At 38.6% G+C, this 17,627-nt stretch overlaps 1 protein-coding gene across 4 annotated transcripts in view; it reads left to right on the top strand.

Annotated features, from left to right (window-relative positions):
* The window catches only part of SLC4A4 (solute carrier family 4 member 4), a 353,101-nt gene that overhangs the window by 214,651 nt on the left and 120,823 nt on the right, over positions 1-17,627 (top strand). For all 4 annotated transcript variants that reach the window (XM_027058126.2, XM_027058106.2, XM_027058136.2 and 1 more), the window contains one exon: positions 16,077-16,234. In XM_027058126.2, coding sequence (XP_026913927.1) covers positions 16,077-16,234 — 158 coding nt within the window. The remainder of the gene's footprint in view (positions 1-16,076; positions 16,235-17,627) is intronic.

Raw genomic sequence — 17,627 nt, 5'->3', positions numbered from 1 at the left:
AACTGAAGAGCTGAGGTCGAAGCTAGAGAAGTAGAAGGTTGAAGCCTGAACCGCCAGCTCCGAGGTCCATACAGTGTGAAGAGCAGAGCCTGCCTGGCTCATGGACTGTTTTGGGGTGGAGCACATGGTGGGGGTGGTGGGCAATATTTTCTCCACTTCCACTCAAGAAAAGCACACTGCAGTGGTGTTTTTGAGCCATTAACTGTAGACTCTGAGTTGCCTACATGGCCTCCCACCTTCCCACCTCTAATCCTTTGCACTTTTTGTTTTTAAAAGAGCAGTCTGTGTTTTTTATTAGCTACCTTGTCTGGGATGTGGGCCGAGGAGAATGCACATGAAGCATTTCCCCTGAAACTATAATTTTCTCCTGAAGTCATTAACCCTGTGATGCTAATTTTTGTTTTGTCTTCATTTGATTGTTCCCTCTGCAGCCCCCCTCTCCCAATGGCAGCAGGAGATTGTGGGGCAGAAAGAATGAAAGGAACCCTATGTTTAGGATCTTTCTTTTTGGGGTAGGAGAGGGAAGACTGTACACAGACACTGCTTTTTAGATATTAATAGGTAGGGTGAGAGTTAGAAGTAAAGCATTTAAGGTTTGTTTTTTTTTTTTCCTTCCTGCTGAAAACACGGTCATTCAAGGACGAGTGTGTCATTTTGAGGGAATGCAGATAAAATGGTGCTATTATTGTGAGGAATTATATTTGTTTTACTGTATAGCTGCACTTATCCACCCACATTCACCTCAGCCTTCTGTTTATCTGATTTTTTAGCCTAACCATGGAGAAGGGATCTCTGCAACCTTCTCAAGTTAAAACTCATGCATCTATAAATTTGGTAGAATTACCTTCCTACAACAGTACTGTACTGGATGGATATATGTACTTAAGTCTATGATGCAAACTGGGGAAGAGATTTCTTCCTAAAATTCAGAAAATTGTTTCTGAATTAAGTATGGTGTCAACCTGTCTTTTACTTTATTCCTTTGGAGAGAAAAATTGTATTGTGCCCCTTTCCCGTATATTCTAGGATGATATTAAAGCCCTAACATGGGAGTAATTATTGTTACCATTCTGTTCCTTAGGTTAAAATAAAATGAAACTGTAGGGTACGAGTATTTTTAGTGCTCAGCCAAGTTTTCACTGGTGCATCTGTTACCCATCAGTATTGGTCAAATATTTGCTTTTGATGTTGGGGAGCATTGAGCATTTGAAAAAATATAGTACTAGTATTGTGTGCCATTCTGGACTCTGCCTTCTCCTTCACTTCATCTATCCAGGCATTCAACAAGTCTTCTGTGTTCTGCCTTTTAATGTTTATAAAGTCTCTTTTCAACATTCTATCCCCACTGATGCTCTCTTGGGTCACAGGCTCCTAATATTCCTGTTTTAACACAATTATTGAGGGGTCTGTTATTTACTTAGTGCTATGCTTATTAAACACCCTGAAACATCCTTTCATCTACTCCTCTTACCTCTATGATATAGTCATTTGTTGTCCCCATCTTATAGATGAGGAAACTCAAAGAAATGAAATCATTTGCCCAATGTTCTACAGCTAATAGGAGGAAGAACTGAGGTTTGCTGAGAGCTCTGATTTAAACAGCGAAACAATCACCAAGCTTAGCATGGTGTAAAGCTTGGATTCTGGACATAGACAGACTTTGGTTTGAATCCTTGCTCTGCCTTTTCTGGTTTTGTGATTTTCAATTGTGTAATCTCTAAATCTCATGTCCTCCTGGGTAACTAGTGATAACAATAACTTGCTTATAGGAATGTGGTGAGAATTTAATAAGAAAGCTCATGCAGAGTTCCTGGTGTGGTATCTGGCCAGGAACCATTGATTTAAAAATGTTAGTAATCATTAGTAGTATTACTCCTAATATTTAAAAATTATTGTTGAAGGCCATTGCGCCTCTTAATGATGGTGCTTTTGAATGGAGATTTTGAAATTTTAAGTTGGGAAGGAATTCAACGTACAGCTATTCTCCAAAAATGGGACTCCCTCTCAAAATTTTCCTCACAGATTCCAGAGAAGTGTAGTACTTTAAGGCACTTTAGCAGGGATTAAAAAACAAAACAAAATAAAACAAAACAAAACAAAACGAAAAAACTATGAATGGTAGCTACCAACCAACTCAAATATAAAAATTAATTTTCACTGGACTATGCTTGTAAGTTTTGGAACCAGTGAAGGCTCTTTGCTTCTCCCCATAGACCTTTCTCAAGTATTCTGCCACTAAATGGAGCACCTTTCCTGGGCCCTCAGTGTCCTCACCTGTATTTATGTGGAATATAAGGACACCACGACACAGATGTGATCACATAGATTCTGTGCATTTAGCAGACATTTAGTGAACACTTACTGCAAGGCTATACCCTTATAAGGCACTGGGGAACAAAGTAGAATAATACCTGGTTCCTTTTTACAGGGTTCTTTACAACTATTTTCAAAGGTAATTTTCTAATAAAAGTCACAGCCAAGTCAGTCAATGAATGCATTGTGATAAGTATAATCACAGAGGGAAGGCTAGCGTTCTGTGGTAGAACAGCATCAGGGCAAGTTGGAGGTGTCGGGGTCAGGCTTACCCTCCTTGTAATTCTCGCTAGAGTTTGGAGGCACAAGTTGTATTTAGCACCTAAGGGACAGGGCATGGAGGGCAGGCATCCAGACAGAGGGCATTTCCAACAGAATCGATTAATGAGTATTTCAAGTCTCCTTCCTTGATGCACAGAGTAGATCACCTGTCTGTGTGTACAAGTGGAGTTCATGAAACAACAGCAAAAAAGGGAAAGTAACTTTTATTAAATGTTTACATATTTATTTTGAGAGAGACAAGGGGAGAGAGAGAATCCCAAGCATGCTCCATGCTCAGCAGAGGGCCTGATGCAGGGCTGGATCTCACAACCACGAGATCATACCTGAGCTGAAATCAAGAGTCAGACGCTTAACCTACTGAGCCACCCAAGCACCCCAAGGAAAAATAACTTTTAAAAACATCACCGAACTCCTACAGATTCTTGATTTACTTTAAATACTTTTAAAGGTGCTTTTCTCTTTATTTGGGTTTTCTGCATTTCCTCTCTCTCTCTGACCCATTTTAGGTTATGTATTAAATTCTATAAATGTGCTCAATGAAAATTTTTACAGATTATCTGTACAGAGCCTAAACTATTGTAGGTGCTTGACATTAGTTTGCTATATAAGAGGTTTAGAGGTTTCAGGGAAATTATCTTTTAAACTTTCTAGGTAGCAAAATATATTCATCAGAAATATAAGAGTTTCACAGTGCAGTGAAATAGAGCATTAAAAGTTAGAATTCGTGTCTTGGCTTGACCATTTGGCTGTATTACATGAAGTTTCTTCAACTTCTTGAACTGTAGTTTCTTTCATCTGGAAAGTGGTTTAATAATATATTTCTCATAAGCTTGCTATAAGAATTCAGTAAGGTAGGAAATGTAAAAAGTGTTTTAAAAACTGTAAATAGCTATAAACATATTGACAGTATGATTTTTTAATGATGCAAGACATAAGAAAATGTGACTAGAGATTTTGACAAGTTGATTTTTAAACTAGGTCAGTACTTGAAATTTCATCCTATTTAGAAAATCAGAACTAATGGATTGTACTTAATGTTATATTTAGTTTAATAGCCGTTTGTAAATGTGCTGCTTTGCAGAATCATTTGCATTAATGGTGGTAAGATGTCTATATTTGGAAGGAAAAATTAGAAAATCAAATTTTCACCCTCAGGGGACTGTTTTCATTTTGTATTTTTTTAAAATGGAATAAACCAAAGGAGAAGAGTGTTCAAAAAGTAAAAGCATGTAGCCACAGAGCCTTTTGGCATCTTGTCTTTTTTACTGACTTTGTTTGCACTCTTTCATATTTTATACATTCTGGAAATCTCAGATCACATCATAAATGATCATTAGTAATAACATTATCAGTGATAACCTAAATTTTGGATTCTCTAGGCTATCAATCAATAGTATCTATCTATCTATCTATCATCTGTTTTTAGACCTCTTAGACATTGAGTCAATGGTTTTTAAATTTAGCCTTTGGAAATATTCTTGTAAGTCACAGCTTGAAGATAACCTAAAGGGCAATCAGAGCTTCCATTAAAAATGAAACAAAAATATTTGTAGTAATTATTCCAGTAATTCTGTTTTTTACATCAAAAAAGTCCCACAAATTAGCTTAAGGGATGAGCAAATGATATCTTCATGTAATGGAAAAATTTTAAGATTATTTTTCTTATGTGGTCTTGAAATAAAAAGCAATACCTGGTTAAGCTATGAAGCAGTGATTCTTCTCTTTTTCCTCCTTCTGCCATTTCCTAATTGGGCAACCATATAATTTACAATAAAGAAATGAGATTTAGGGATGGAGTGTTGGGGTGTGTTTAAGAGATGTTTGTCCAGGCTGTTCAGGAACACCCAACCCTGTCCTCAGCCCAACACTCTCTTGAGAAGATCATCAGGGGAAATGTGTACACAGAGAAACAAAGTCCAAGGAACGCTTTATTACTGGCTGAGGCTTTGGCTGCAAACCCCAAAGCACAACCCTGGTGAACTAGGCAGAGCCTTCGGCCTCATCTTGGTATTATAAAGATGATAGAAGCAAAACAAGCTCCTTGTACTTGGAACTCAAGAGCAGGCCTGCCTTTATACTGGGAACCCCTGACTACAAAGGAAAGCCAAAACAGAGCTTATAATGAGAATAACTATTTTCCCAGTACCTGGGGGGAAAGCTGGTATAGGCTAATTGATTTAGAAATTGACTATTTCAAATCAGCTCTCCTTTGTATGTGGGATGAGAGGTACTGCTGAAAAGTGGGAAGGAAGATGGGAGATAGGGAGAGTCTTCAGTTCACTGTAGGCACTCCACTGGTTTCTAGCCATTAGGTTCCAGGATTCCCAGAGTTTGAGACTCTAGGTCTGCTCTAAGTAACATATGTAGCTCTTGGTAGATCAAACCTGTTTTTAAAATTATCCCATTCGTTTTCACAGTGGTCTGCTTCTTAGTGCCAACACTGTTGGAGCCTAATTTTAACCTGAGGACCATATACTTGATTAGGTTATATTATATTGATGTTGAGCAGTGGAAATTAATGATTTATATACTATTGGAAGTTAAAGGCAGGAATATATCACCTCAGATATAACACATTCGGGTAATCTCCCTAGTATGCACAACAGGAAGAGAGAAGGCAGTAGGGAGGCTACTTTCCATGTTGGAGAAACCAAAAAGACTGGGGAAGGAGTGAGCCCCACCTTTTTTTTTTGATATCTTGCTAGGTATTTCACCTCTTCTCTCTTTCAATCTTTACATAAGCCTTTAAAGTATGACTTAGGTTGTGGAATATAGGTTTTTCACTGTGTTTGATTTCCTTTAAGGATTTTCTGTCAAGGGAGAACAATTTATAAGCCAGATTTACAATGAAATAACAGTTTATTAAGAAACTCATCATAGTATAATTATTTTATTAAAGTAAAATGTATGTGTGTGATTTATTTATGCAGACATATATAAATTATAAATCTACTTGATGATTTTTCACATTGTGAATACATATGTATAATTGTTATTCAGATTATGAAATAGAACATGACCAGCATAGTATATTTGTTTTCTGTGTAATGATTTCTTTTCTTATTTTTCTAATTTTCTTCTTTATACCTCATTTGTCACTTCTTTCTCACAAAACTCACTTTATTTGAGTTTCATTTCATTTAGGTGAGGAGCAGGTCACCTTAATATTCAGTCTTTATTTATTCTGAGAGAGTTATTTAGGTCATCAAACTTTAGCGTTTGATCTTTTGTAATATTTGCATTTAAGACCATGAATTTTACTCAATGCACATATTTAATGATGTTCTACAAATTTTTATATGTCATATTTTCATATTATGAGTAATATTGACTTTAGTAAGTCAATGATGTATGTTTTAATATCTAAGAAATCTACTTTGTTTTTAAACATGATTCTTGTGAAATTTTCCATCTTGTAACCAATATTGTAAAAATATCGTTAAGTTATTTCAAAGTCTGTGTCTGATCATTTTAATGTGTAGTTCTCCTTTGTTTCTAATTTCCATTTTGTTTTCTTGGGTCCGAGTCATTTGATCTTATCTACTAGTATTCCTAGTAATTCTGATTGAATGTCAGATATAATATATACTTGGTAGAGATAATTTGACACTCAGGATGATACTATCTTTCTTCAGAGTTCATTTATTTCGCTTTGGGCTGGAATTTAGGTGAGGAGCAGGTCATCTTACTATTCAGTCTGGAATTGAGCTGATTGGAAGTTGGATTTCAGTCTTTATGTGGATTAGTCTATTACTAGTTTGCCTTTGTGCCTTGGGTCTTGTCTTTTAGAGGTCTCAACTGGCATGCTTGTCCATTACTTTGAGACTGCTGAAGGCTCTGCTCATTTCTGAAGCTCTGCAGCTAGTTAGGAATCATCAAATGCCTTTAGAAGAAAGTCAGAGCTGAATTTAACCTCATCTTTACACAGTGTCGCTTTTTCAGGGACGTGGGTTCCTCACATTTTTAATGGCATAGTAACTCTCTGATGCCTTTAAGCAGATTACAAAAATTCATCAGTTTTTCTTGCTGGAAGAGTTGGTGTGATGCAAGCTAGTTTACCATAGCTGAAAGTGAAGTCTCTTAGAAACATTTTTTAGGTTGGACATTTTTAGTTCACTAAATACATAGCTCCAGGCCTACAACACCCACACAGACTCTAAATCCTGGGATTCATGATAGAGAAATGTAGTTGAGCCTATGAAACAGATTCTGAGTCTCCTTACCTAACCAGCCACATGGATGAAGATGAGTCTCTCTCTCTCACTCTCTTCTCTCTCTCTCTCTAATTTTTTTTTATCCATTCATTTGTCTTGCTATAGGAGAAAACCATCAGCTTGCTTCTTGTCTTCAAGGCATTGTAACCCCTTCCATTAGAAAAAAGTCCCAATGAATCTGTCAAACTCTAACCCATCAAACTGACCATTTTTTCCCAAGACGTAGAGAAAGGGAGTGGACAGAGGCAGAATCATCTCACTCTGGTGAGTGAGAGAGCACTTTTTTCCTCTACCCTAATAGTTAATATTGTTTGTACATAGTAAATGAATACATTTAAACTCAAGTAGCATAAATAATTTACTGAGATGCCGTTTGGCCTTGGCTTTCCCTCCTCCTTATGAGTTCCTTAAATCTTAAAGGTCCCATATCTTAGGTACTTCTCAAAAGTCAACCTCAGTGAGATTAAAATATAGGGTGACCATATAATTTTTTTCTTAGCACAAGACACTTTTGAGTATGAAAGAAGGTAATATTAACAATCACAGTAGGACAGTGGGGGTAAACTGGGACTGTCATAAAGAAACAGATAGGTATAGTAATCCTAATAACTACTAACACAGATTCCTTTGTGGTGGAAGGACATGGTCCTATAGTGATCTAGAATGATTTTGAGCTTAGAAGATGAGTTTGTTTGGGAAGGAATCAGAGCTAGCAATTTTTGGAGGGAATGGAAGGGGGGGTGGGAAATCAGGAAAGAACACCAATAAGAAAGCCAGGAATAAGCTCTTTGCCCAGGAAAGCAGGTAGATGTTAGCATATGGACATGAGTCATTAAGCAGGGTGAATTGAGAATAAATACAAATTGGAAGATTAAAATTCTTCTCATTGAGAGGAAAGGAAAATGTATGGAATGGGTAGCAGTAAGTGTAAGCTTTGAAAAAATAATGAGAAAGTATCCTCAAGTTTCTATGATTTGTAAAACATCACTTGTGGTAAGGACATTGAACAGCCCATAGGATCACTTCTAATAAATCAGATTTAAATGACAAACTGTAAGTACTCCTGGTTAAAAATGACACTTTATAACAGATGCACTTGTTTTCACATGTGCCAATAATGACAGACAAAAAGAGGTAGGGTTTAAATACCTGCCTAATGACTGAGGAATAATATGGTAGCTTGGACCTATTTACCAGGTGATGCTGTAGAGCTGAAGGTGATAGTAAGGAGGCTAGGAGGACGTAATGTTAATCAAATGGTCATCCCAATCAATTGACGTTGGTTAGCAGTTACTTAGGAATGCGTCCTATATACAAAACCTAAAAACTGCCTTCATAGAGGACAGCAGGAGAATCTAGGCTGAATAGAGTACAGAAGATGGACTTTTCAGTTACCTATATATGACGCATAGTGCTTGTGTGAGTGACTTTTCCGTCATCTCACAGAGCTATCATTCCAAGTAACCTAGTTTCTTGGTACGCTAATACTGTGATCACTGAGCTGTTAGGACACTAATTAGAAAGTAAGGAAATTTTGGAAATTATAAGAATAGGGGCTCCTGGGTGGCTCAGTTAGTTGAGTGTCCTACTCTTGATTTCAGCTCAGGTGACAATCCCAGGATCTTGGGATCAAGCCCTGTGTTGGGCTCCATGCTGAGGATGGAGCCTGCTTGGGATTCATTCTCTCTGTCTCTCTCTCTGTCTCTCTGTCTCTGTGTCTCTCTCGCTCCCTCTCCTTACCTTCTACCCCTCCTCCCTTGAGCCCTCTCTCTCTTAAAAAAAATACAAGAATAAACATTTATGGCAGAAGGCAAGACATACACTTCTGAGTAATTATGGCAAGATCTCACTCTGGAAGAAAGAATACAAGCTAGTATAAAAGGAACCTGAAATGCACACATCTGGATTCACAGAGTTGGTGGGGTTGCATTTGTAGCTCCACATGGCAGCCATTTGAGATCTGTTTCTTTGAAATTAAAGTTGGCTGAAGGAATTTGTATTCACCGTGTGTGTTCTTGTAGTTGACCCTGCATAGCATCCAGGCTGTGTATCCCTTGGAGAAGCAACTAGTGATCTATAGGAAAGGAATGTCAAACTTTATCTTTGGAATTCAATCCAGATGAGTTTATTGGGTGATTTTCAACTTGATTTAAAAGCCCTAGATTCTGTTCTTGTCTTAATGATCTGTTATTGCGCTTTTATTTCCTGATTATTCTTCACCTTTTTGTGTAATGTTTACAGTTTTTTTCTTAGAGTAGGGTCTGTCTGTCCTCTGCAGTGACCACTGCCAGGCCTTGAACATTATAGGCATCCATAAAGTTTGAAGAGAATTACATGGAGCTGAGAATGGATTTAAATGGGAGGTGAGAAAATTTGTCCAAATTAGCAGTTTTAAATGTCTTCATATCATAACATACCTTATTTATCTCCTAGTGGGAGATAAAGCATTCCTAGGCATAGAGGCATATTCAAGGCTCTGAGAGTGTCTGTATTATAGAAACATTTAACCTTATTTAACTTGGTATTCTGCAAATTTACTTGACGAATACATTTTTGTGAAGGGTCTGGACTCTTCAGTAGACAGAAATCACCTCAAATTAATTTAAACTCAACATGGAATTTTCTAGCTTATGTAATGAGTAAGAATTCTTGATGAATTCACAGAATGGAGACGTTGCAGTAACTCAGGGCCTGGGATTTGGGGCTCAGAAATCTCTCTTTTTATCCATTTTTCTTTCCTGCTTTTGTCTGTTTCTTTTGGGTGCCAACCTCATTCTCTCCTAGTGTAGACAGTCCTATGACAGACACTTTCAACACAGAGGGGAATAACCTTAAGTGAAAGGGAAAATGTTGATTTTTGTACATTCAAATATTAATTTCCCAGAAGGGTGGCTCCTGGCTGAGTCACACTTCCATCCTTTGGACCAATCACTGTTATCAGGGGAGTTCACTAAGATTGCCATACGTAGGTCTTTTGTCAATTTGGATGGCCTAGGCAGTGGTTATCCAGAACATTTTTTTTTTAATTTTTAAAAAATGTTTATTTATTTTTGAGAGAGAGAGCGAGAGAGAGAGACAGAGCATAAAGGGGGGGGGGTGGGCAGAGAGAGAGGGAAACACAGAATCCGAACCAGGCTTCAGGCTCTGAGCTGTCAGCACAGAGCCCAAAGTGGGGCTAGAACTCACGAATGGTGAGATCATGACCTGAGCCAAAGTCAGACGCTCAACCGACTGAGCCACCCAGGCCCTCCAGTTTTTCAGAACTCTTAAGAGGGAGTTTGAAAAGCCTATTGGGAAAAGTAGAAATAATAACCACCATTTGTTCATTCAAATATCTCAGGCAGTGAGATATTTATTCAGCTTTTCTCCTCAACACTCTTCAAGCATTAGAGATACAACACTGGAAAAAAAAAGGATGGATATTTCTACCTTCATGTAACTTACATTCTAGTGGGGAGGCAGATAATAAAGATGATAAATAAAACATAATATGTTTGTAATAAGTACAGAGAAAGAAAAAAATAAAGCAGGGAAGAGTAGTAAGAAGAATTTGTGAGGGGAAGGAGGTTGAAATGTTAATTAACGTGGCCAAGGAAAGACTCATTAATGAAAAGGTGACTTTTAAATAAAGATCCAAAGGAAGTGAGGGAGAGAACCATGCAGACACTACATTCAGAAACAACAGCAGGTGTAAAGGCCCTGAGGTTAGAATGTGCTGGCATTTTGAGGGAGGGCATGGAGTCTTGAGTGGTGGGCATGGAGAAGACTGGGAGAGAGCAGGAGGAAATAAGGTCAGCTTGTTGATAGGAACCAGATAATGCTGGGGTTGTGTCTTGTCCTGACAGTGTTGCCTTCCCTCTTAGTGAAATGGGCTTTGAGAAGAGGAATGACATGATCTGACTCCTGATTTGACTACTCTGGCTACTTTGGTGAATAGATTGGGTGCAACTTGCAGAAGCAGATAATCCAGCTAGGATGCCAATGCCATTATCCAGGAGAGAGATAATCATAGCAGATGATCGTGGACAAGAGTAGTGTCAGTGAAGGCAGTGATAAATGGTCAGATTCTGGATATACTTTGCATGTGGCTCCAATAGGATTTCCTGATAGATTGGGTATGGGGTGTGAAAGGAAGGTATCTAAGTATCTAAGTATTTAAGATGACTACAAGATTTTGGCTTGAGCAATGGAAGAATGGTTACCATTAGCCAGATGAGGAAGATTGTAGGAAGAACCAGTTTGAGGAGACTGTTGGGAGGCGGGTAGGGTGGGTGCAGTTTTTGGATAGGTGAAGTTAAAATACCTATTTCAAGTGGGGATGTTACAGGTCTGGAGTTCAGGGAAGAGGTCCTGGCTGAAGATACAAGTGTGTGAGTCATCAACATATAGATGGTATTTAAAGGCATGAGATTTGATGAGCTGTGCCCAGGGAGTATGGGTAGATAGGAAAGAGGCACTTGGGGGCTGAGTTCTGGGGTACCCCAGGCACCATCCATGTTTGTTTTATTTATTAAAAAAATTTTTTTGGGGGGGTGTGCCTGGGTGCCTCAGTTGGTTAAGCATCCAACTTCAGCTCAGGTCATAATCTCATAGTCTGTGAGTTTGAGCCTCGCGTCCGGCTCTGTGCTGACAGCTCAGAACCTGGAGCCTGCTTTGGATTCTGTGCCTCCCTCTCTCTCTGCCCCTCCCCCGCTTACGCTCTGTCTCTCTCTGTCTCAAAATTAAATAAAAACATTAAAAAAAATTTAAAAACATTTTTTTAATGTCTACTTATTTTTGAGAGAGACAGAGACAGAGACAGAGTGTGAGCAGGGGAGGGGCAGAGAGAGAGGGAGACACAGAATCTGAAGCAGGCTGTAGGCTCTGAGTGGTCAGCACAGAGCCTGACATGGGCTTGAACTCATGAACTGAGAGATCATGAACTGAGCCAAAGTTGGACGTTTAACTGACTAAGCCATCCAGGCACCCCTGTTTATTTTAGATTAGCTGTTAGTTTCTCCGAGAACACTAGTGTTTCATAAACGAAGTTTGAGGTGTGCTGATCTAAAGGAACATGGCTTTGCAACTACTTCTCTTTAGAGCATATAGAATATGGTATATTTCCTTTGGCCTTAAAAATATACTAATTTCCTAATATGGGCATGACAATCTTAGTAAATGTAACATAGTACTAGTAAGACATTTTTTATTTTATTTTATTTTTTTAATTATTTTTTTTAATGTTTATTTTTGAGAGAGAGACAGTGTGAGTGGGGGAGGGGCAGAGAGAAAGGGAGACAGAATCTGGAGCAGACTCCACACTCTGAGCAAGCTGTCAGCACAGAGCCTGACGTGGGGCTTGAACTCACAAACTGCGAGATCATAACCTGAGCCAAAGTTGGACGCTTAACATTGAGCCACCCAGGTGCCCAGTAAGACATTTTTTAGAGGTATATAATTAACTGTGGGATATTCTGCATGTGTTGTGAGTCAGGTAGTTGATTAGTGACAGATCCAGACATAGTAGGTTCTAGAGTAAGTCTGTAGAAGCTCTCTAACTTTCCTGGGCATTTGATGGGTTTTGGTCTGATTTTAGTACTACAGAGTTATTCTTTCCACTCATAATATTTATTACAGCTGAATTATATGCGAGGTAGGTGTCCAGTGTAATGGCGGATAAACTGTTATAATCCTCAAGAAACTTGGGGAAAAGATTTAAACTTTAACAAAAGTTTGATTCAGAAATGAGTGTTTCAAGAATTTCCAAGAAAGTGGGCTGAGATGGTTTAGTGGCTCATGCTGAGCTCTGAAGAATGTTTAGAAAAGGTAGAAATGTGGAAAGGAAAGTTATTTTATAATGAGTGTGAGAGTCTAACTACATAAAATAGAATGGGATTATGATCAGATTACCTGCCTAACTAGATAGAACAACGAATCTGCTGATGAGAATGGGAAATAAAATCAGATTATTATAGATTTTTGTGTCCACTGTTGATAATGGGAACTCTCTGGGAAAAATCTGAGGAAGATTATTCGAGCAGCGATATTTTGTTATGCATTTGTGCCACTTAGCCATACCCTATACTCTACTCTGTGTTATAGAGAACAATTCATTACTGCAACTTTCTTAGGTGAGAATAACAGTTTTGGCAACTTGATGTTTTTAGACCCTTCCCATGGCTGCTCTTTTAATATTTATAGAATCTAAGAGATTTATAATAATAGCCAAAGTATGGAAAGACCCCAAATGTCCATCAATGGGTGAATGGATAAAGAAGATATGGTATATATATTTATGATGGGGTATTACTCGGCAATCAAAAAGAATGAAATCTTTCCATTTGCAACTATGTGGATGGAACTAGAGGGTATTATGCTAAGTGAAATTAGTAAGAGAAAGACAAATATCATATGACGTCACTCATATGAGGACTTTAAGATATAAAACAGATGAACATAAGGGAAGGGAAACAAAAGTAATACAAAAACAGGGAGGGGGACAAAACATAAGAGATTCTTAAATACAGAGAACAAACACAAGGTACTGGAGGGATTGGGGACGGGATGAGCTAAATGGGTAAGGGGCATTAAGGAATCTACTCCTAAAATCATTGTTGCACTATATGCTAACTAACTTGGATGTAAATTTAAAAATAAATAAATAAAAATACCAAAAAAAAAAAATCTAAAAGATTTAAAAAATATATATATTAGCAGCGATGCCTAGGTGGCTCAGTTGGTTAAGCAGCCCACTATTGATCTTGGCTCAGGTCATGATCGCATAGTTCATGAGTTTGAGCCCTGCATCGGGCTCTGCACTGACAGTGTGGAGCTGGCTAGGGATTCTGTCTCTCTGCTCCTCCCCTGCTCACATTCTCTCTCTCTCAAAGTAAATAAATAAACATTAAAAAAATATTAACATTTCTTGGAAGATTAATGGTATAAACTTTGGAAAACTCCCTTACTACTTAGAGGCAGTCATGTTCCTAATATCTAAAAATATATATATATATCTTGGGGCGCCTGGGTGGCTTAGTCGGTTAAGCGTCTGACTTCAGCTCGGGTCATGATCTCACAGTCTGTGAGTTCGAGCCCCGCGTTGGGCTCTGTGCTGACAGCTCAGAGCCTGGACCCTGCTTCAGATTCTGTGTCTCCCTCTCTCTCTGCCCCTCCCTCTGGCTTTGCTTTGTTTGTTTGTTTCCATAAAATTATTAGCTTTGATGTCCTTGCTTTTGCCTCACAGCTTTCTTCTTATACGAAGTGCCAAACTAAAAAAACAGTTTTATAAAAATACTAACGAGAGTGATGGAGTTGTAGGGATCACTTCTCATGTCACATATTTTACCCAATTAAGAATTTTGTAAATGGGGGTATCTGGCTGGCTCAGTCAGTAGACCATGTGAGTCTTGATCTCAGGGTCATGAGTTCAAGTCCCACATTGGGTCTAGAGCTTACTTGGAAAAAAAAAAAAGAACTCTGTAAATGGAAATTGTTACTATAACTTTTTTATGAATGGGGAAAATTGGAGGCATGCCTTCCACTTTAATCCATGGCAAAAAGTACTGAGTTCTTTTTATACTAGTAACTTTTGACCTAAGAGGAGGGACGTTTATGTTGATGATAAGTATATATCAGAAGTTTGTTGTCTTTCATACGGTCCTGCAAAATGCACATCTCATTCTTCCACGATTGTTGAAATGTTTTCCTTGACCTGTGGGAGGTATTTCCCACTCACTGAAGAGTGCTCCATCAGGCCTACTCTAAGTGGGAGTTGGGGAGGGCAGGGAAAGGGACGAATAACACCTACAAGATAAGCCTCCCAAGAAAACTACTTTAAGCCTTTACCCCTCTCCTCAAATTCCCACATCCCTTTCTCCCTCTTCCTCATCATCTCACTTCTCAGTTCTCTTCTCCATAGTTCAGGATTCCCTGAGCTCTTTTTGCTGTTGTCCCCTTTGTCTCCTGCAGAAATAATCTGTCTCATTAACATTCCAAAGTGTTAGCACACGTGCCATTTAAAAGAAATTCTGTTTTATGTTTTCCTTTACCTGTCTTCCTATTTCTTGCCTTTTCTTGGTAGCAACATTTCTCAAAATCTCTCTACTCCCTTGTCTCCACTTCTTCACTTCTCATTCTTCACTGGGCACCCACTCCCCACCATAGCTGCTCTTGTCAAGATCACCCAGCACCTTCTTCTTGACAAACTCATTGGTCCATTCCTGGTTCTCATCTTATTTGAACTTTCAGCAGCCTTTGCCTCAGCTGATAAGCTTTCTTCATTGAGCCCTTTGTTCACCTGATTGTTGATGAAGTCCTGGTTTTCCTCCAACCTCACTGGCTGCTCTTTGTCAGTGTCCTCTGCCTATGTCTCCTCCCATTTCTATGAAAGATAAAATGGCCCAGGGTTTAGATCTTATCCCTCTTCTTTATCTGTACTCCCATTCAAGGTTGTGTCATCCTGTCTCATGGTCTTAAACTCTTTTTACATGGTAGTATCTTCTAAATGTATGTCTTTCTACTCCCCTTTTCATTTGGATTTTTAGCAGGCAAATCCTACCTAAAGCATTCCGAATTCTTAATTGTGGCCTTCAAGGCCCTTACCACCTGGCTCTCCCCCTTACCTGTGCAACTTCATTTGCTGCTGTTTTCTCTCCTTTGCTGCTTTAGCTCCCACCACATTCACCTTCTTACTAAACCTCTCTGCCAAGCTCTTTTCTATCTCAGAGCCTTAGCACTTGCTGTTCTCTTTGCCTAGAATTTTCTTTAGGCAGATCCTGGCATGGCTTGTCACCTCACTCCAATGTAAAATGTGCTTCTTCAGAGGCTTCCTCTGACCAAGTAGGACCTAAAATAGTACCCTCTTAGCTATTATATTTTTCCTTCTTAGCATTTGTCACTACTGTAAATCATATTTTGTTTCTCTCCTGCTGAAATGTGACCCATGACCCAAGGAAGGCATGTAATTCGTTGATTCATCCTGTATCCCTAGAGTGTAGATCAATGCCGGCCTCATAGTAGACTCTGAACATATGTTTATTGAGTGAGTGCATAAATAAATGATTTTTTAATATGTAAACATTGTTTTATATGTAAGCCATGTGATTATACCCTCAGTATTTTTGAATTCAAAGTCCAGAGTAATGTTTATTATAATAGAATGGTTAAACATAATGGAAAAATGGCTAGCTAGAGCCTGTTGTGTGGAATTTCCTTGAGTGATATATGGAGGGGCTCTTCTTGTTCCCTTTTCTGGAAATAAGTTGTGTTTTCTTGGCTCTTCCCATGCAGCTGAAGAATAAGTTCATGAAAAAACTTCCACGTGATGCAGAAGCCTCCAACGTGCTTGTTGGGGAGGTTGACTTCTTGGATACTCCTTTCATTGCCTTTGTTCGGCTCCAGCAGGCGGTCATGCTGGGTGCCCTGACTGAGGTCCCTGTGCCCACAAGGTAAGCTACTCCCTGACCTGCTGAGGTCCACAATGTGCTTATAGGGAAATCATGGCTAGATAATCAGTGGAATGAGGATACATCCAGAGCAGGCATATTGGAGAGGTTTAATCTGAAATGATGACTTAGCTCATCTTTCATGCTATCAAATTACTTGGCACTTGTATAGTAGTAATAATAACAATTATAATAACCAACTGGGCCATGTACTAGTTTATTCTTATGGATTAGTCATTTAATTCTCATAATATGTTTAAATTGTAAACTATGGGTATGTGTATTTTACAGATAAAGAAACTGAGTCTGAGAGTTTAAGTAACTTGTCCAGGGTCATACAGATGGTCAGTGATTCAGAGGTCAGAGTTGCTCTCATTTGCTCTATGTTTTATCAGAAAATTGACAATAGGTACATACATATATACATACATGTAAGTATATATGTGTATATATACACATGAATATATAAAAATCATTAAGCTGCACACTTAAATTTGCACACTTTATTGTTATGTGTTATATACATTCTTATCCTAAAAGGAAGCATATTACAGTTAATTATGATCATGTACTCACTACGCCACGCAGCACCTCAGAAGTCATCCAGTTTATCTGCCTTGCTGCTGAGCTCGAGAGTTAGAAGGCTGATTTTCGGAGTGCAGTACGTGAATAGAAGTTAATGCTTCACTTAAACTTGTGCTGAAGAAGAGTTTAAAGAGAAGCTTGTAATCTTTGACTTGACACCATAAAACTACCATATGAATAGGAACTTTGTGGGGGGTGCTTTTTGTGGGTACAGGGCAAGGACAGGTGACTTTTCTCTTTTTAGGTTTCCTCAGGTGTGCAGGAAGGGTTGTGAATCCTCAGTGATCTCAGATGGTCTTGGCATGATAAACTGACAGAGACAAGGGGCTCCAGTTTGCTTTGAGCCAAGTTAGGAGGAAAATCAGAACATTTCCTTATGGCCTCCCCATTCATAGATTACAGGCTAGTTTTTCTTTCATACGGGTATTTTCTCCCTATTTTTATATTTCTTAGACACTATAGACCGGAATAATACTGGTCATTAGTAGGCAGTCATTGGACAAATGGCAGAGGGAAGGAGAAGATTGTAGCTTATTCAGTTGATGGGATTATCATGATTTGTGTTTTCTGTAACTTAGTTGTTCACTTGAAAACATTCCAGCAGAGCCTTGCAGTTCTATCTGAGCAATCACCTGGCGAACAGCTAGCTGACTCAGATCAGGGCTGACGTCCAGCTCTTGTGCTCCTATGGTTTTGTTTATGTCTCTGTGGAATGATTTTTACTGGGGCTTGAAAGAAAAAAAACATGCCAAGAAGTGTTAAATTGCTCTTGCATTTTCATTTTTCTTACTTTTCTTCTTTGGAGGCTACA

Source organism: Acinonyx jubatus, chromosome B1, assembly GCF_027475565.1.
Source record: "Acinonyx jubatus isolate Ajub_Pintada_27869175 chromosome B1, VMU_Ajub_asm_v1.0, whole genome shotgun sequence".
Classification (NCBI taxonomy): domain Eukaryota; kingdom Metazoa; phylum Chordata; class Mammalia; order Carnivora; family Felidae; genus Acinonyx; species Acinonyx jubatus.
This window is presented reverse-complemented; position numbering and strand designations above follow the sequence as displayed.